The sequence below is a fragment of the Osmia bicornis genome, chromosome 2, assembly GCF_907164935.1.
Source record: "Osmia bicornis bicornis chromosome 2, iOsmBic2.1, whole genome shotgun sequence".
NCBI classification, from domain to species: domain Eukaryota; kingdom Metazoa; phylum Arthropoda; class Insecta; order Hymenoptera; family Megachilidae; genus Osmia; species Osmia bicornis.
The window spans coordinates 7,561,543-7,582,669 of NC_060217.1; the positions used below are offsets into that span (position 1 = coordinate 7,561,543).

At 30.0% G+C, this 21,127-nt stretch overlaps 1 protein-coding gene across 2 annotated transcripts in view; it reads left to right on the plus strand.

The window, feature by feature from the left end:
- Nucleotides 1-206: 206 nt before the first annotated feature.
- LOC114876119 (cholecystokinin receptor-like) overlaps nucleotides 207-21,127 on the plus strand; it is a 36,643-nt gene continuing 15,722 nt past the window's right edge. For both annotated transcript variants that reach the window (XM_029187205.2, XM_029187206.2), the window contains exons 1-3: nucleotides 207-363; nucleotides 7,724-8,181; nucleotides 13,202-13,316. In XM_029187205.2, coding sequence (XP_029043038.1) covers nucleotides 7,894-8,181; nucleotides 13,202-13,316 — 403 coding nt within the window. In that variant the 5' untranslated portion in view covers nucleotides 207-363; nucleotides 7,724-7,893. The remainder of the gene's footprint in view (nucleotides 364-7,723; nucleotides 8,182-13,201; nucleotides 13,317-21,127) is intronic.

Here is a 21,127-nt window from a genome sequence, read left to right on the forward strand (position 1 = left end):
AATTAATTTAACAACGAATTGTCGATCACAAGAAGATAGAATAAATGTGCATCCTAATTCTGTGATTTAATTGTGAATAAAAAGTGAGAAGTATAATTTAATTTACTTCTGCTTCGGCTTTTTGCAACATAGTTGAATTTCATCGAGCCAAAACTTATCAAACAGTCACCATTAAGAACTCTGTTAATAGGTTCGGTACAGTGTTGATATGGTCAAATCTCGCGATGATTCCGTGGCCAGAGATCATTTCCTTAAAAAGTGCGTTTCATGTCCCGGATCAGTACATTATAGTGATGTGATTTGTGCAACGATGAAGATGACGAGAGTTGCGCGGTGTTTAACGACGGAATACTAGCCGTATCGGTAAGTGAATATTTACCATAATTCCATAAATGGCATAGAATTGTCCAAGTTTCAATGTGATCGGTCAAACTATAAATAAGAGAAACCAGATCTTCTTTTGCTTTCTTATTGATAATTTTCTATCCGAATCATAATTTGGCAGTCAGTTGTAAATTCTTCAATAGTAGAAGTATCATCGAAACGAGTATTTTTTAACTTCAATTTTAATTTTGGAGATATAAAACAATGAACCAGAAGTAAATTGAGAGAATATAGAGGATGATGAAGTACTGTAAGCTTTCCAGGGGTAAATAATTAAATTATAGTAGAACCTTCCTTATTCGAACTAATAAGGGGCATAAGTGCTTAGATACCGGAATTTTCAGATAATGGAACAATCAATTTTAATACTCGACTGCAGTAGGTAAATTAACAGTCCACTTATACAAGTTTTACAATGTAAGCAACTGCACTGAATTGCATTCGTTTTTTAATATATAAAATTATCAAAAACCTTTTCTTTAACCCTGTAATTTCTTAGAAGAGTCTCTGAATCCACAGTTGCATATTTATTTATTGTCTACTTCGGACAGATTGTAAATAAAAATGTGGAGCTGCAAAAAAGGTACGCATAAAAGTTATAGTCATATAACTGTGATCCAGTGAGTAAGGTCAGTAATCAAACCTACGCAACAAAAATTTTGATTGCGAAATGTGGTAAAGAATTCGTTAGCAATATGCCAAAAATTGCCAAATAAAAACATATATATATAGTGGTCTAGTTGAGGCAATATCAAGGAAAAAATGCAGCAGGTGTGTAATAGAAACGCAAAATTAAAAAGCCTTTTAACAATCGTGTTTACAACATCCAAAATTTACTACGAACTCACTCGGACGTATAAATCGACCAGGAGCTGGATGAAAACAAGTTTACATTACGCTCCACCGAAGTTTCGATATCATAGTTCGCAAGGGATAACTTACCACTTGTGGGTGTTTACGTTATGTGGGTATTGCGATACAGAAACACATATCGAACATATAAAATTGCACCTTTGATATTTCACACCGGAAACACTGAATACTACAATTTATATTTCTCTTTAATTTTATGTAATCGGTAATTTAATAGCTTCATATAACATTGTTGTGAATAATTATGAAAAGTTTTAACTTTCTGTAGAAAATAAATGAGGCATTTAGAACTAAAAGGATGCAAGTGACGTTTTTATTTTTTATTTATAACATGTTATTTAACGATTTAACTAACCATGTCTGCTTTCAATTTAAAATTTTCAAAAAACTTTACTTGACTTAACGTCACTTTTAGTGATGTTGAAATATAAGTTCCACGTGTATGGCTTTAAAGTTTAAAATTTAGAGGATAACGAGGATGTCGTACAATGATTGCAATGCATTTTTGGTGCCGAACATCTGAAGAAGTTTAGATTAGATCAGAACTCAGATCGAGTGCTCGAAACTTGTTAGACGTGAAATGGTGACCCTCTTTAAAAACATGTACTGTATATGTAGCTATCTGTCATTGAATGAGGGTCTGTACATAGCCATGAAATGTAGGAGCACAGAAAATTATTAGGTTGGCAACTAACTCATGCTCTTCTGGCTAAAAATCATCCAAGCTTTCTTTCAAAAAATTACGATAAACATTGCAAAGGATTAATACACGTGTAATTAAGATATTATATTTGTTGGAAAGGGAGAGATTTGGGTAGTTTTCCATCAGAAACTATATTGGAATTCTTAAAAATAAATTCCTGTGATGAACGGTGAGAAATAATTATTTTTTGGTCCTTTTCCCATGCGGTAGCTTATTCCCTTTGAATTCTAGCTTATGATATCCTTAATTGCAAAGGTAAAGATTGGTTCAAACCTTTCCTAGGTTTCTTAATTACATCTATAATTTTACCAGCACTCAAGCCATATTTTCTACAGTTTTAATAAGAAATATAGCAGTTCGCTAATTAAAAATTCCTAGAATTAAGTATGTCTTAAATTGAAGGTCTAAATTCATAAATACTTCCAAAAAATTAGAAATGAATGTTTTGTTAACAAAGCAATGCAAAAACTGTTTTTACGTTTTTAATACTTTTTATTTTTATTTCAGTGTTCATTATTTTACGGTAAAACGTAAACATTTAAAATTTCTCGGAAACTGAATTTTGAAAAAAATGCTGCAAAAGAGATTTTTCATTTTTAGCAACATGACATCAATATTCGTCATTTTCCCGATATCTATGTACTATTAATCGTTATGACATGTTCTGTTTTCCACTTTTATACTGCTCAACTTCATGTTAAACGTAAAATATGTTTTGTAATTTTGGAATGTTGGTATATTTCGTTATTCGATTTTAGCACCGTCCAATGTGTAATTCTGTTTAAAAAACTGTACATTCGTACAATTTTGTTTAAAAGTCAAAACATTTTAAAGTAGAAAGGTTTGATATTAGATACGGTATTTATACATAAAATACTGAATAACAAAGTAAAGTGTATGAAGATTTTTAAATTTGTTGAATTTAATATATCACTTAGGTTGTTAACAGTTTAATATATTATAATTACAAATAATTCAATTTATCCAAAACCGAACTTTTCAAATTTAGATTTTAAATGTATTTTATGTAAATTGAATCATTGATAATTAAATTCTCCCTATTTTACAAATAAAATGGTAATAAATCGTTCAAGTTCTGAACAAAAAGGTTGCTAAAATTTCGATTAAACATTTCTGATAATTCTTCAGTTTATAGGAAATCTAATTAATTTCCATGAAAGAAATTGCTGAAAGGATGAAGGAATGTTCCTCTTAAATGAACCTTAAGATTTCATTGAATACAATTATACAAAATAGCCTGGTGCCGTGAATACAGGGGATCGACAAAACTTCAGTAAGGAATGGTTGAAGGGATGTTTAAGACTGAAATACGAAGGGCATGAACTTCCATCGATAATTTATGATCAATAACGTTTAATAACACCAAAGAAATGACAAGAGGGTAAATGAGTAAAATGAACTTAACTTGAACTTCATTTATTTAAAATTAGATTGAAAGAAAATATTTTACATAAGTTCGTTTTCATTTTCTTAATAATTACTAACATACAAGAAACTGGTCTCTTTTAAAAAAAGAAAAAAATTATTGACACATGGAAAGTGGAATAACCCTTTAGTCATGAATAATTCATGAAGCTCAGTTTGCTCGCTTCATGAATCACGATGGACTCCAACTCTATACTTACACGATTTCCCTACGACGCGACGTACAATTTACTGAATTTTTTTTTCTGGCAATTCTTCCGAAGACGGATCGATGCTGTTAAGAAATCGTATCAGTAGGAAACAAGACAGTTTGCTAAAGATTATTAAACCGACTGAATGTTGATCAGAATCAAGAGAAACGATGATTGATCGATGAGTTGATGTTCAACACGATTAACAACCTACGCGAAATGACAGCGTAAGACAAATGACTTACGCTACCATTTAAAAGTATTTAAATTTTATATTAAATGTGAAAAAGTATTACAGTGAAAAGGACTAAAGGTTTTGTAAATCAAATATTTTTAACAGTTTCCTAGAAAAGGAATTGCAAAAGATTCATTTTTTCGACTTTTTAGACATGGATCCTTCCTTCAGTATATGATATATATTTTGATGAACAGTTTATTGAGTTCTGTTACGAAATTAAATTGAAGCTTTAATAGAAATGTACTGTTTAAAGGTATGTCCAATGTTTTAAGTAATTCGCTCGTCGTGTTAGCAATGATTAAAATATCGTTTACAATAATAATGTTAATAATGCACCGAATACACGTCCATCGTATAATTTCTAATGCATATTTGCATAGTGTTCATTATTGGATCGCAAGAACGGACGCGAGGGCAATTTGTCCGAACAATATGATACGTCATAGCTCAAACAAAGCCAGTATATTGTTTTGGCATCGAACACAATCTTATCGTTTTAGAGAGAAAGGTAGAATATACACAACAAAAATTAGTTGCTCATAGTCAGATGAGAAATACAATGCCACGATGAAAGGGTTAAATACGCATTTTCCATAATTTAAATTTCAATAAGATTAAAATTAAATTATCACAAGAATTTCTCAAGGCATAAATATTTAACTTACCAATTTAATTTTCTATTCTCCCACTTAATCCCATTAAAACAATGTTAATGATATTCCTATTTATGAATAATTCTGAAATTTAAAGATACCGTAATTATAATATTAATAAGGAACATCTCTCGGTATGAATAGCAATTAAAGTTCTTGAATTCTTTCTAGTTAATCCCTTAACTACTCGTTGCATTGTGTTGCAGATTAGGTGCATAAAATATTATTTCGTCAACATAAATGATCTGCACACAGATTTTTAATAATATTATCGAAAATATTTCTTATTTTTAAAATTCCAATCCCTTGCTCTATTTGTACACAATGTTGCACAGTTTTAATAGATAATAAAATTTTGATGGACCGATCATAAGATTTCTTTAAATAGATTTCTAAAGTAGCAGAAAATTATTCCTTATTATTATTTTATTATTATATGTAGAGATCAGAAATGTATTTGTTACTCGAATTGCTGGAACAATCGAATTTAAACTTCCTATCGTTAACCCTTGAAATGAAATGATTGATCGTTCGTCTTTTTAACGTCATTGCCACTTCGGTGTGACCTTCTATCGATCAAACCCAAAATTTACTACATAACTAATATAATATTCTCGAAATAATCAATTTTGATAAGATTGAACACTGACGGTACTTCAAACAGTTTAAGAAAACAGATGTCGAAGACATTGAGAAACTTGAACTTTCGTTTGAAGATATTTCAAAAAAATGCATCAATCAATGTTCTGTAAAATTGTACATGTAAATTCCTTTTCTTTTAAGTCAAAGAAGAAAAGTGTTCTCTGAAAGTTACTCAAAAACATCAAAGTTGTAAAATGTTTCAAAAATGTACAATTATCATTTATAGAGGGATGTTTAATTCACAAAATTTTTCATTTTATTTTACATTCTCTCTAAATGAACAAAAGGTTCATATAACGTAGTTTTGAGATGCAATGGTGTATTACATTTTGTCAAATAGTTCAAGCATAAGTATCCATTCTAAATTGATGATCGATTTCATTACAGTCGACAACCGAAAATTAATTACCCATTACCTTAAGCGGTGAACTTGACATGAAACGATGGTATTTATTGATTGGAAAATAGTCGCTTTAATGGAAGTGCTAATTAATATTAACCTTTTTGTGGTATGTTTGTATGTCCAAATACCGTGTTAAGATACATACTCAATTTTCGACTCATCGAGAGTAACAGATTTAATTAATTCCAGACAATGCTACAATAGAAATATTAAAACACGTGCTGCTCTTACATAAATTAAATAAAATCGAATTTTATTCAGAATAGGACCAGATATAAAGTTTTATCTTCCCATTTACTGATACTTTTTTTTCTATTCATGTGTACCTTTCTCAAAAAAAAGTTGATAAGAAGTTTAACCTGTTTTAATTTAGAAAACAATTGCAATTTTTATGACTTGCTCCATAAAAGCTTGCATTCATAAGAAGCTTTCTTTTAAGCTTTTACCCACCATTTTATTTCGTCCTTTATATCACTTAATTTGAAATTGTAAACAAAAGTTTACTTAATATCTTTTGTTTTTTATACTTTTCAGAAAAATTGTTTTTAAAATTACCTATTATTTTGAGGCACTAGGCTAGTGCAACTCGATATGTTTTATTATTTATAATATGTACAATGAAATGACCTTTTTAGCAAAATACACAATGTAAAATATATTTAAATAGACATTTTTACAACCTTTATAAGAAATAAACAAGAAATAATTAGGGCAAAGGTATATTTCATATTTATGAGATTTGGGCATAGGGAAAATTAGGAGGAAAAACCAGAGTAGTAAAAGCAGTCATAAGAAAAACTATAAACCATCACATTAATACACGTGTTTCATTATACGTTTATGGCAAGCATTTGACAGTAACGGTCGTTTTTGTCTCTTAAACAATACATTCCATTAACAAATACCATAAACCATGTATCTGGGCCCAAAAACTGGCATAAACTTCAAATATTATATCACGTTGTTTGAATTATTCTGATCGATATTATAATGTACAGGGTGTTCTAAAAATAGATACGTCCTGGAAAAATCTTAGCTCGTTTCCATGCACAGTATAATACTTTCATTAAACGAAAAACAAGAATACATAGTTATATTGTGTTAGCCTTTCTGAGAACATAGGATGCGAAGGAACTCAATTTCATCCTTCACCATAATTTATCAATCTTCAACGAAATAAAAACAGCAGCCAATTTCAATTACGTGAACCGCCCTGTACAATCATTAACACACTCGATGGAGGAATATGCTTTCCTGGAGGAATAAGCAGGATTGCCGATTGAAGTTCTCTGTTATTTCAGGGAAATTAATTTTGATAACATTTGTTTGACTGCTTATTCATTTCATCAAAATTGTAAATACACCTACTCGTTATTAATAAACATAGAATATATTAAGCTGTGTATAGACATTAGTGATTTTTCACAATATTAAAATTTTCTCAAAAATAAGCTGCTTTTACTATTCTCTTTTTTCTTTACGATTAAACGTTATTTAATTTTTATGTACAATAAATTTCAATTTTTGAATCAAGTTTATTAACCAAGGGAGCTCTCGAAGGGTTGATAGCCCATGGCTCCAGAAAACTCAATTCAGACCTGTCTCTAATAAATAAATTTAAAAAAGTGAAGAGAATTAAAAATTTGTTTTAAAAGTAAACTGTTCATCAAACTTGTATACCTTTATATTTTAACAAACTTTGACCGTCCGTCTATGTTATATCAGTAGAGCATTCAGTTAAGAGGTAAAGTTTCCAAGATTTCAAAGTACGGTTAATAATACATACCTCTCCGAAAAGAACATCCGGAGATATCTATACTAGGAATCTGTTCTTATTCAGTAAGTAGAGCTTTCGTTTAGCTCTACCAGGTATCTTTTTCCACCTACATACAGATGAGAATAATTTCGTGCACCTTTTGACTGTTCAGTTATCAAATCCGTAATTTTGTGAATTTCGACATGTATCAAGTAACGTTTTACTGACAATGAAAAAATATGATACTTCTAAAAACTAAAACCGAAATTGATATTTTAACTATTCAGTTTGTAATATAATAGAATGTTTTAATTAAGAACTTGATCTTCCTTTCTTGTTCCAAAAATAATTTAATAATATTTGTAAAATTATACTCTTCCATTAAGCACCATAAAACAATGTTCTAATATTATCTGCCTCTATTTTTGTTTCAGATGCAATAAAAGTCAACGAAGAAAGTTTCGACATAACAGGACGTTGATGATACCAAAAGGAATTAAATTCCTTATTCACTATGTATTGTGCAAACACGAGAGAAAAGACTTCGTTTTGTTCAGACTCATAACAAGAATTTGATGGAGGAATAAAATTGTATAAAGCCAAAATGTCGTTTCCGGATCTGAATATGTCAGACAACGCGTTGACAAACGAATATATTGTCAATTCTGACATTGATCATGTGTTTGCTAGCAACATACCTCAATTATCGACGATGACTCCGATTATTGCTAACGTTACATTGCCTGGACAAGCTGATCTTTTGGAAAGTTTAATCATTCCATTATATGGGACGATATTTCTACTTTCGATGATTGGAAACTCTTTGGTGCTAATTACCCTCGCACGTAATAAGAGGATGCGAACTGTAACCAATGTTTATCTGCTGAATTTGGTAAGTAAAATTTATCAACAGTTTTTTTTCTATGAATTTATATAACAATTTTTGGTCTAAGTATCGTCTGAAAATCTTAACTCTTAATGTATTATATCAAATGACTATTACGTGTGAGATCACCAAATATTAAACTTTAATTTAATTGGCATAAATGTTATTTCGCAATACTTTTATGTCATCGGATCATATTAGATTTTCTGATATGCAACAGTTTAATAGAATTATTAAGATTTGCGAAGGCTTCTAAACAAATAATAGTTGAATGAAGCAACGTCTGATGAATATAAAGTAGAAATGGCTGTACAAGTCGAGCCTGATTTCGGCCTGCTTTCATAATGTGTAAATTCTTGTCACGTAGGTTGGGATCTGACAAGAAATATTAACCAAGTGTCCTTTCGATTGTGGTGAAACTTGGATACAACGTAACATTTGAAAAAATGTTCCACATGCACCTTTTTGTGGGCAAATGTTTTTATCCAGGGGTTGGAAACGATCCCTTAAATTAAGGATGAAAATGTGATTACTAGATTGCGTTAATTTGTTCATTTATGTGCTTTTGAATTCTAAATTTACCTACGCAAATCTTTTCTGGAAAAATTAATTTATTTAAATGAATATATAAAATGTTATGATACATTTGCAACTTTTCCTTACAGAAGGGTAATGTATGTGGAGTATCGAGTAAAGTAGACTTCCCATGAAAAAAAGAGATTATAGAAGAAGTACGAATTATTAAAATCTTAATTTTGACGATATTAATATTAAAAATAATTTGGAAACAAAATAATATAATTCTTAATTAATTAACTGTATAAAATTTAGTGTACAATTAAGAAATATTTAGAAACACAATTAAATTCTTCGACGTTTAAGGTATAACTTTCGTTTTAGCTATTCGTGCCCGAAAAAGGATAGCAATCCTTTGACGGTCCAATAAAATAAATTGCAATAAAAAAAGATATATTTCTTTTGTGCTATAATGTATCTCGGATCACTGAAAGGTTAGATAAATTTGTATTTTCGAATAAATTTTTATCTCTTGCAATGATTTGCTTTGAGTTTTTGTCGTCACTCCGAATGATCGAAGAAAGTGATCCAACGTCAAAAGTACTTTTCTATCTCTTGTTTTTTTTCAATTTTAATCCGTTTCACCGCGCCAGCATCGAGTCGAACGAGATAGCTATTAATATTAGAACTTTTTTCAGTTTTGAAGTTATTCCAATATTTTTCCGATGCTGAAGTATGCTACTAACTATTGGTTTGTGTTTCTCTACAACCACAGCTTTTAAACTTTCGTATTTATATTTCTCCGACAAACAATAGTCCCAGCGGTAAACAGTTTCTAAAAAAGGATTCTCATTCAAATTTTATTCCTTTAGTTTGATCCTGGCGTTGACAGTTTGTCCCTCGTCAAATCTGTTTACAAAAAAGAGAAAAATGAATTACAACGTAGAATATTGCAATTTCTATCAAGATTGCCTTCAACTCGATATCGAACCGTTTTAATTTTTCTTGTGCGCTTCGTGTCCGTTTCCGTGCATCGATATTTATACTAATAGTAGCGTATTTATCCTCACTTTGCGTTTCATTCAATCGTCTGTTCAACATTGTTTCCCATACTATCCATTTACATTGGAGCCGTACGCTCCGTTGCGTGTGTGTACATACATGAAGCGTTTGAGGAATGCTTAAAAAAACGATAGAATCGTTTTTAATCAAACGGAGCAAAAATGTTTTCACTAGTTGAAACAGAAACAGGGTAGAAAAATCTACCCAGATGAATATTAAAGCCTACGAGACTAAGCCAAACTGAAAAAAAAAAATATTTTTATTGATACCTAGTAATTTCTAAAACAGCACAAAAATTAAATTATAAACAATATAATACTAAATAAAAGAAGATTAATGAAGCGTTAAAGAACGTTAAAAAAAGAAATATAGTTTTCTTGAAATATTTTCAAGATCATGATTTTTTCAGAATCATGTGGATATAGGTGAAACAAACCTTGTGTTGAATGTTTCGATTTTCTTCGTTTACATGAATATTTATATGGTTACAAAAGCATGTTACATATGAAGTTAATACTATTGCACAGAGAGGCTCATCTGCAGATTTGAGGCAAAAGCTCAGAAAAGAAGATTTTAAATTCTTTATTCAACTGAGATTCAGCTCAAGTTAGAAAGACGAATTAAATTTCAGTTTTAGTAAGGTTTCTCATTATCCGTTTTTAATTAAGAAACTTCAACACCAGCAAACTTGACGTTAGAACAATAATGAATATCAATGTAGAAGCTAGAAATGAAATTTTTGCATTTTTCGCGGTGAACATGAGAAATTGTTGATGGTATGTGCGTTGAAGTTTTTCAAGAAGAAATATATTTTGTAGCTCTTTCTGGTATTTTTCTCGCGCAAACTTTCGTCATTTTTCTGCCGAACATATTGCAATCTCCTCAAAAAAATTCACATCTATTTCTATTTCTTTCTTTTCTCTTATGTAGTTTTGTAAAAATGTGATCAGTAAAATGAAATTTTTTTTTATGAAACGAAATTTTTACGAAAAGTTGAACTTTGCATGAAGCTAATTTTATTTAAAATTCAGAAATTATGGTACGTTTCGTAATACAGGAATATAATTTCATTAGTGAATTATTCAGTTCGAAATAACAAACGATGTTTCACCGTTCTTGCTAAATTTTTTAGCCATGTTTGAAATTTTTAGTTGAGAAAGAACTAAAATCATGTACTCCAATACGTCTTCGTGTTCTTGGGAGTTAGCACTCTACTGAGAATTACTCTCAGCTGACTGGTACCCACTTTCAGCAAAGTATCAATTTGTAAGAAATGCTATCGACAGTTTTTCGCGCAAGTTTTACTCTCGAGCTGGCACTTACACTACGAAGAAGATACTTCTAGCTCGTTTCTAGAATTGCAAACCTGTAGAAGAAGTAGAAGAATAGAGGATCGTTATCTTAGAGGTCCATGAAGGATGCAAGGTTAGATGCTCCCATCTAGGGTAGCCATCTTAACTAAGTATCGAAGGAACACGGTGAGAAAAAGGTCTTGAAGGGAAATCCTTATCTAGAGTACAGAATTTACTGATCGGGGCGTTCAGAGGTTAAACACCACTGTGTCTATCTTCGCAAAAACACAAACCACCAATCAGCCAATTCATTCAGATAAAGACCTTCATTAATCACATCTTGATAAAGCGACTTATCAACGAAAAATAAATTCTTTTCATTGCAAATGACGCAATCGGATTATTCATCGGCACACTTTTTAAAATATTTAACTGGAAAAATGGATACTACACGAATCGTGTAAAAACATAAGTCTTCTATTATTTCGCGCAACAGGCGATGGATAAACATTGGAAATACGATTTCACGGATAACAGAAGGATTATCTATTGAAAAATATTTCCATCCAAACAAACCGTTACGAATCAAACATGCAGGATCAAATCGAGGAAATTTCGTGATATTCAATAATACTTGTAAAAGTTGTAAAAATATTATGACAGTTGGAATTCTAGTTTGACATTGTTCGTTACTATTTTTTTAAGCAAAAATCATATTTTTGCAAAAAAAATTATGCTATCACAATTAAAAATTAAATTCGACCTTTACAAAAAATATTTTTTTTAGAATTTCCATGTTTTTCCAAATATTTTACTGTTCTTTGATAAATCTGATACACTGTATTTAGACCAAATGCAGGTTTATCTAATTAAGAAAAGGAAGTTAGACAGTGCCGAATAAAAATGTTTATATATTCATTTAAATACAATCGAAAATAATGATAAAACACTATGGGTTCATGGTTCGACAATGCAATCCTTCCAATCTCGATCGGTACATACTCGGCTCATTGTAAATCGGCGACAACCAGTATTCGATCTTAACCGCGACAGCATCAGTCAGTGCCGCTTCTTAATGCTTTAATTTACGACGTCGTTATATTGTATTTGCGATTCGCTTGTCGTTTCAGATCCTCTAATGGAACTTTGAGAAATGTTCCGGGTTAAATGTGTTAAATTTCGCTTTACAGATTAAACGGTCTAGTCTGGAGAATAAAAGAGACCTTACTGCACGTATAATAACGTTGGGCACTATATAAATATTGAAGCAGAGAAAATTCGTGTAACGTGATACATTTTAAGATACGTACGCAATGTAACGATACATTTAGTGTAAAGATAAAATATTTCTGCGAATTAAGGACTAACTTTGTCTGTATCTGGCCATGTGGTTAAGCTTTCCCGAGGACATCTACGTAGAAAGGATACGCACCAATCAAGGAGAACGATACAAAGGATGACAGAGGAGTTGCCTCGTCGAGGTGGTAACGAGGCCTTCTCGCATTTTCCATGGCAGTGTCATTCATTTCGGTATCTATGCGTTAATAAAGCATCGATTGTGAAAAATGAAGACTCTTGTAATTTATTTCATACATATGTAGGTGTGAATTAGAGACAAGATCTATTTATTTATATTTATGGAGTTCCTAATTTTGCCCAAGTATCATAAATGCTGTCACAAAAGTTTCAAAGTAATCAAACAGTACATTAATGTTAGTAGTACATTAACATAATTATGTTAGCCGTTTAGAATGGTATATCGACGCGTCGTCCTGATTCCTTTAGATTACAATGTATCACCTTATTCCGAGACATCACGCTGATGCTCATCCCTGCTTTGTATTCATCAGACTTTACTGTATCAGCATATTTTCAAGTTTTATAGTTGACAATTTTCTATGTATCAAAATCCTCGATGATATAAGAGCGAGAGAAACAGTATTTCTTCGATACAAAATCAGATCAATTTTTTTTTTAATTGATTAGGAAGGATGGGAATTTTATTAATGATTAAATCTATTCATTTTCACTTATTACGATAAAATTTATGGCACAATATGCAACCACCCTAGAAATGATTTAAATCAGTCTAAAAAGTATGTTCGTTTCTGTTTATCACTTACAAAATTCAATATTTTGTTGATTTTATGTTTCAGGCAGTTTCCGATTTGCTGCTCGGTGTTTTCTGCATGCCTTTCACACTTCTTGGACAAATGCTGAAGAACTTCGTATTTGGCATTACCATGTGCAAGCTCATACCTTATTTCCAAGGTATGTATTGTATAATTGAATACTTAAAATTTTCTACATTTTATTTTTATTATCTATGTTAAACTAAGTGGGCTCTTTATTTCTTAATGTATTGGAGAAATAAAAAATTGAAGCACAGTGAATATCGCACACCGCAATTGAGAATTGTCCAGGATTTGCTTCATTGTACGACGCATTGCAAATATTTTAACTGCAGTCATAGGGGATTCATTTGAAAGTTTAATTGTATTCGAGCTGGTAGATATAGCACATCCTACACCAGTTTAAAGATCCATCGGTGTATATGGAGGTTGCTTCATATAAAAAATCAATATTCACTTTGACTAGCTGCATAATTTAGGATCGAAATTTTGAATATTTTTTATATGGATTATTGCAGTGAAAATAATATTAAGTTCTTTGTCTAAAAATAGATAGCTTTTTAAATTCGATGACATTTAAAAAAATTCTTAGCATTACTAACTTTCTGATTGGAGGTTTTAGATCTGTTGTTTAGGTATTTGGGCAAAGGTGCTATTTCTGTTGTTTGAAAAATACTAACAATTAGTTATTGTTGTCTAATTTTAAATGAAATTTGACATGTAGAATATTTTGAAATGATTTGAGAAGATATTTTTAATATATTCGAATTTTTAACATTTAATTATATAATTTAAAATTGTCTAGTAATAGAGCAATTGTTTACATTAATTCTCGTCAATATTGAATTAGCTATTGGAATACGACACATGATCAATAAGAGCAGCAATATTAACAGATATGTTTGGATGCATAAACAAATATTAATTTAGTACATATGTTATTGAATAAAATAAAAAAAACAATCAATCAAACGTTGTTAAAAAATAAAGATAAAATGTGACTATACAGAAAATACAATTTTGACAAAATCATAGTTGTATCTTCTAAGTTAATTTCTTTTTTATTGTTACATTTCATATGTTGTGTAAAGTTATAAAAGATTCTTTGCTATATTTAAAAGAGATTCTAGAAAAATTTGTCTTTAAATCTATGTTTCAAAAATTGTATTAAATGCTTCAGAATAATGCCGTGTATTTAAATAACAAATGCTGTATCTTCGTTCCAGTTGCCCATTATTCAGTCTTTAAATAACATACTTTTCCTTATGCTAGTCTGAAAATATATTTTTCACTGTCTCGTTAATGAGCAACCTTCGTTATGCGTAGAGAGGCGTTGAATTAATAATTTAATGAGAATTAATGAAGATTTATAAACTACGTACTTTTTGCTCCTGCTTTTCAAAACATTTTCTAAAAATTAATTTATAAATTTGTCATACACACAGGTGCTTGAAAATTTGAAAATTTATATCAAATTATGAAGGTTAATTATCAAAAGTATACATTTATTTTTAATTATTTTCTACGGAAATGAAGCAAATTTTGCTTGCAGTCGTAATAATTTTAAAAGTGCAGAAAAAATATGTAATTAAAGTGTTTTTCTTTTTTATTTTTATTTTACATGAAAAAAGAGGAAAGAATTTAATCGTCATTTGTTGTTCGATACTAATTTTTTTCATAATTATTTTCCTAAGAATCCTAAATAAATTCTGAAAAGAAAAGAAAATTAAGAAAAGAAAGTTTATTAAACTCTGTAAACCCTTTCGTGACTTTTGGCCTACCCTGGTGTAACCCCTTGAAGCTACAACTTCAAGGTTCGTGTCAAGGGAAATTGCTTGACAAGTTAAGCTCTTTTTGATGAAAGTAGTAGTACTATCACTAGCATGGTGCACAATTAGTGGCTTTATGTGTCACGAATGTAATATGTATTTCAGGACGTAAGAGAGAAATAGGAAAGAAGTTTCAAACAATGGATAACCTTTTAAATCTTTTCCTTACTTCCGTACAAGTGTCTATCTTAAATTTGTTAATGAGGATAACTATCCGAGTGAAAAGTAGGGCAAAAGTTCTTTCCAACTGTATAAAACTTTTACTTCCATCTAACAATGTTTATGAGCTCTAATAAATATTAAATTTATTGATTAATTAGTTTCATGGAGAAAGAACAATTAGTACGATAATATATCAAATAGATTCTAGTTCATTTAATGGAAAATTAAATGATGGTGCTAGATAAAGCAATTCAGAATGAATTTATTATTGGTTGCTTTTTTATTTATAATAAATGGAATGATTGAATGGATAAAACTTAAAAAAAAAAAGAATGAAAATTTCCGATCATGGAACTTATTCGTGAATAAACATATTTCATCAAAAGTAATATTCTAAAATTGATATTTTCAATTTCCTTTAAGAACTTGGATATTTTGTTTACTTGGAACTTTCGGAATAGTGTAAATAAGACATCATGGCGTTTTGGATTTCTGTTAATTATACTTTTATAGTAAACGCAACATTTCATGAACTTCAAGGCTAGTTTGAAGAAGCAAAGTCTGTATCTGGGAGCTAAATTAATTCGTCCATTTTTTTTTTCAAAGTACCATTTTTTTACAGTTCTTTCTTTACTTTATAAAAATTATAGGAATATGTGCATATTGCATTTTAAATAAAGAAGTACTTTAACTAAAGCAGAATCAACTATTTTGATTTCTCTACAAAGCAATCTGTGACCGCGCTTGTTTTTCTGCTCCAGTGAAAAATAATGAAAATGGACTTGGGTTAGTCTCGCGTTCAGGTATGAACATACTAGGTTAACGAAAACATGATTGAAACCTGAAACAGTGAAAAAAAGAATAAAACAGGATTGAAATTATAAAAGACGAAAGCTGAAACGAAATATCATAAAAATGCGAAAAGATGAAAACCAAAACAAAAGCCGTGATGGAAATCCGAAAAAATGAAAACAAAAATCAATTATAATTGAATTTTACAAACACTTTAAAATAAAGAATAAAAATGTATACTTCATATTAAAAATTAAATTTCAAAAGAAGCAGTTGAAATAAACAATTTAGATTTTATTTTAAAAGAGGTAATCAAAGAAAAGATGAAATAAAGAGAAGAGATAACATTGAATATTTCTCTCTCACGTATTGGCACAATTACCATAATCGCTTAATCGTTGGTGAAAGATTAAACTATTTAATATGGTACTAAATACACGAATAGCAAAAATTAACGCTGGTTAATACCTTTTTGATATTTTACTAATGCCAGCAAATTAATTTCAATCGCTTAAAGGGACAAATGATTTGCATGAATTCTATAGAAGATGACTGGCAATTTGAATAGAAATTAGAGTTAAATCCTTCTTCAGGAATAAAATGATCTGTCAATGAAATGTGCCCTGATATGAATTAATTCGGAATTATGAAGTTGAAGGAATAGCTTTTCCATGGCTTTGCATTATTTATGGCGATTAAACAGTAGAAGTTAATCTCCAATTAAAATAAGAAACTGGTCAGATTATTTTGAACATGGAGTTCGTATACATCAAATTGATATAAGTCAGATCAGTCAATTCTTACTATATTGCCAGTTGAGCGAGTTCAATTTCACACAAATATTCCACCGATTGCTAAAACAATTCAAATTTAATTTTATATTTTATACTACTTTTATTTCTTGGGGTTAAAAATTTATTCTTAGTTTGACGTTATGTAAATATAAAGTTATTATTCATGAAGGTTTTCGTTTATTTGCCTTAAAAGTTAAAAGTTAATTTGACAAATAGCTTTCGTTTCATAAAACTTTAATGAATCAACCACGAAGATTAATCAGTTCTTCTAAATTAATTGCCGCCTGTGTCATAAATTTCCTCTGGGCACAATTATCGGCTTGAGGAATTAAAATACTCTGATAACAGTATCAACCAACGCACACATTCAAATAAATTTTCACGGCATCGTTCGCTAAACATATTCAAAGATTTTTTCAAGCCTTTGTCCAATATTTACAGTGAATAAAACAAACATTGATGCGTTACTAGTTACACTGTAATAATTGAAGGGTATGCAGCAGTTATAAGGTAGCTTCACTTTCTGCACGTTTTTTGTTATATATTCTGTCTTGTAAAGAAGAACAGAATGACTTTTTAATTGGTTAAAAACGAAGCAAATTGTAAATATGCAATAAACAGAACTATGAAAAAATATTTATTACACTTGCTTCTCAATTAATTAAATAACTCGTTTTTTAAAATTATTTTTGGTGCAATTTAATGAGTGTATAAAAGATTGCTTTTATACCTGCGTGAATGAGCAGTAATTGACCATTTCAGAGAAATTATGAGGGGAAACTTAATTATTTTTTTATAAAAAAAAATATTTTCACGTACTTAATCAAATACCAAAATATTTTTTGTTATATATTATATTTTTCTTGCGCATTAATAACTGCAAGTGTTTAGTTTTAACAAACTTTGAGATGAGATGAACAAATAATTTTCGAAGTCCCAAATTAAAATACCTATGTTGAAATATTCTATATAAAGTAAAATATCTAATGAATCGAGAAATAAATTGATTTTTGGTCAATTTAACAGAGTCAATGAAGCGCACAGTCGATTGAAATAATTGTACTTTTTAGCTAACTGATCGTGAAATACAAAAGCTGTTCCATTTCTTTCTCTTTCAATCGCGGCAATGATTGAAATTTAACAGGATTTATAAATATTGCAGGGAAATATTTCAAGCTTTTAGAGAAGTACCAGTGATTATAAAACTGAAAACCGAAATTCTAGAAGTGTTAATGATAATGATATTAAATGATTTTGGTGATAAAACTGTAAATGGAAGTATTGTGATTGCGGTTTGAATCTAAATATATTTTTATTATCAGAACATTCGCGTATCCGTAATATATAACTAAGCAGTCACAAAAAATTTAAACATAAACCCCATGCCAATGTAATATGATATCATTCGTTACCTTTGATAGCAGATATTCCTGTGATAACCTTATAAAATCTACTCTTCCACGTAATAATGTTAATTTCAAGAGGAACAAACCGCACCATTTCTTTGACTAACGTTTACTTGGGTGAACCTAAGACAGCCGTGTAGCAACTGAATAAATCTCTTGGACTGTAAAAAACTCGACACGAAAGTACTTTCTTATGCAGGCACTTAGAATTTATAGGAGAAAAATTTATCTCTGGCTTAACTTGAAGAATCATTACACTTGTTACACGGTATTTTATTTTGCTCTGTAAATTTTCAATTCCGTTTTAATGTCATTACATTTTTCAAACTAGATGGTTAAATACTTTAATAAATTCTGACCTGGTTTATTTGATATTTTTACAGAATTTCCGTAATAAAATTATCTTCAATTAGACGCACGAATTTTTTAAAATGAATTTTTCATTTAACTGTAGCAATGATAAACCTTGTTGAATCTCTTTTAATTTTTAACATCTTTCCTTCAAAAATCTCCTAGTTTGCAAAAAGACAGTATATTTCAAAGTACATAGAAAAATGATAAAATCTTAATATATTTAAAATAAACACAAATGAATACAAGGAATGAAAAGTCGAAAATAGTACATAACTAACTTATAATAGGATAATGAAATAAAAAATAACTTCGCTTTTCTGGCGCTTCTATCATGATGCCCTTTTGCAACATGGCAGACCACTCTTACTAACAAGAGCAAGAGTAACTAGGCCCACAGCCGGCCCCAACAGAGACCGCCAACGGCAGCACCGTTCGGCGCCCCACCAGATTCAAAGACATCACTAGAGAATGTGAAGATGGCTGAAGCGCAACATCCATCAAAGAATTTAAATGTAATCTATTTTTATGATAGCATTGGACAAATACAATCTTATCTCAGAATTATTATATTGTCAATCTGTTTTTAACGAAGTAAAATAAATTCCTCTGTTTAATGTCCGATTCTATGAAAAACTGTTTATTTAAATTGTAATTTTACTGCAGTTGTTTGTTGACATTTAATTTGCATGGAACCAGAGGTGCAGCTCGTTAAGCGAATAATTGTAGATACTTAAGGGATTAAGCATTCTGTTCTGAATAATTTTTTCACTTTCAAGCGGTGGAAAATGAAGAGAATCTTTATTAATCCAGCGTTCTGTTATTCCGAGAAAAGTACAGTTGAAAACGTTGTCTTTATTCCATAGATGTACATTAATAATATGTCGCTGAAGATAGAAAAATCTGCAATTTATAATTAAAACTGTTCCATTTACAAGAGAAAATTGAAATAACGTTGCTTTTAAAAATTTTTTAAATAAATATAATCATAATTATCGTCAGATATTTTGTTTTTTATTCCTTATAATAACACATTATCAAACAATTCCTAAATATTTGATAGAATTTAACTCATTTCTGCATATTTTGTATAAAATTTTGTATTTCCGTAATCCTGATTTTTAACTCTGAAGTTGAATAATCGCCTCTTTATTCATATAAGTTCACTTATGTGTAAAATACCCAATTTACGTAAATGAAATAAATGTTCTAATTTTAATTATTTTCAAAAAATGCTTGTCAGAACATAGGAAAATTTTATACTATAAATTTAAACTTATTACAGGACATGTATCAAGGTTACTTATCCTTTATAACAGAGTTTCTGATGTAATTGAAACAAATTATGTAATATGAAACTGCAGAGAAACTTTTTAAAAAGGTAATATCATTGAAAACCTTGGAACCAAAAGATGAAAATGAAGGTGACATGAATTAGTATAATGTACCGTTGTTCATTCTCATTTCAAAACATTTCATTATAAACAGTTTTTAACATTTGCTACCACAGCTTATAAAAAGTAATCAATATATATACAACAATTGCAACAATTTATTTATTTATTCTTGATCGCTACGAATCGAGGAATGATGTATTTTTGAATTTATTTGTGTAAACAGTTTCTGCAAAAATCAACTCGTTTGAACAATACACGAAAAAGTAGCACATTTTTGCTAATTGTTACGTATTATTAGGTTCACGCGGTAACAAATACCTTCTCCGTTTTTATTTTCAGGTCGTTAATTTCCTCAGTTTCCCCTCTGTTTATTTTCACTGCAATAATTACAAGAATACCGTTTACCGGGCGTTTTTAAACCCACACCTTATGATCCTAATATTTATGTAATTACGCTAATATTTTTAATGAAATCCGACTATTCGAACTTTTTGCTAAACATTTTTATAACGATACAGGCCTGAGACACTCTTGTTTAATATTTTGCTGAGAAAATTATTTTTAATGTAACGAGGGTTCCTTGATTTATGCGTGTAAATACTAAAAATGAAAACAAAAATTCGTCTACAATCGGGGCATTATTGTATTTTTGTTAATTTTGTGATCCTCTCACCACTTTTCAGTTTTGTTATTGGAATTAATCGTTGCGATTAGAATCAATTTTAGTCGTTAGGAGAGAGATTAATTCAAATAAGAAGAGGAGACGGCAAGGGAACGCCCTGTTTGTATAATAGAACGATCATATAATAGAGTGGTCGGGTATCAGGATAATGGATCTTTGGATATAGAATATTCTCTTCTACATATGTACACACATACTAGAATTTCATTTGAAACTGCACGCCTCTGTGCATAAAAGAACGGTTAGTGAAAAGAATAAATGAGTAAAACGAAGGAGGAAATCATTATTCGAATACAATTTATGGAAAAGAAAAAAAAAATTACTCAAATAAAGCGGCATTAATTAGTCGTCATTTAAAATATACATTGATTGTTTTTTCACTTTGTCGGTGTTAGGTCGTAACGTTGGTGACAGCAACATCTTTACCAATGATAGGAATGTTGCTACCGTCGTTACAGAAGCAAATTCTTGGGCAACAGTGATTTACGGTACGAGTTCTAATCAGGGTTTAGTAGCTGTGGTTGCAAACCGACCAAG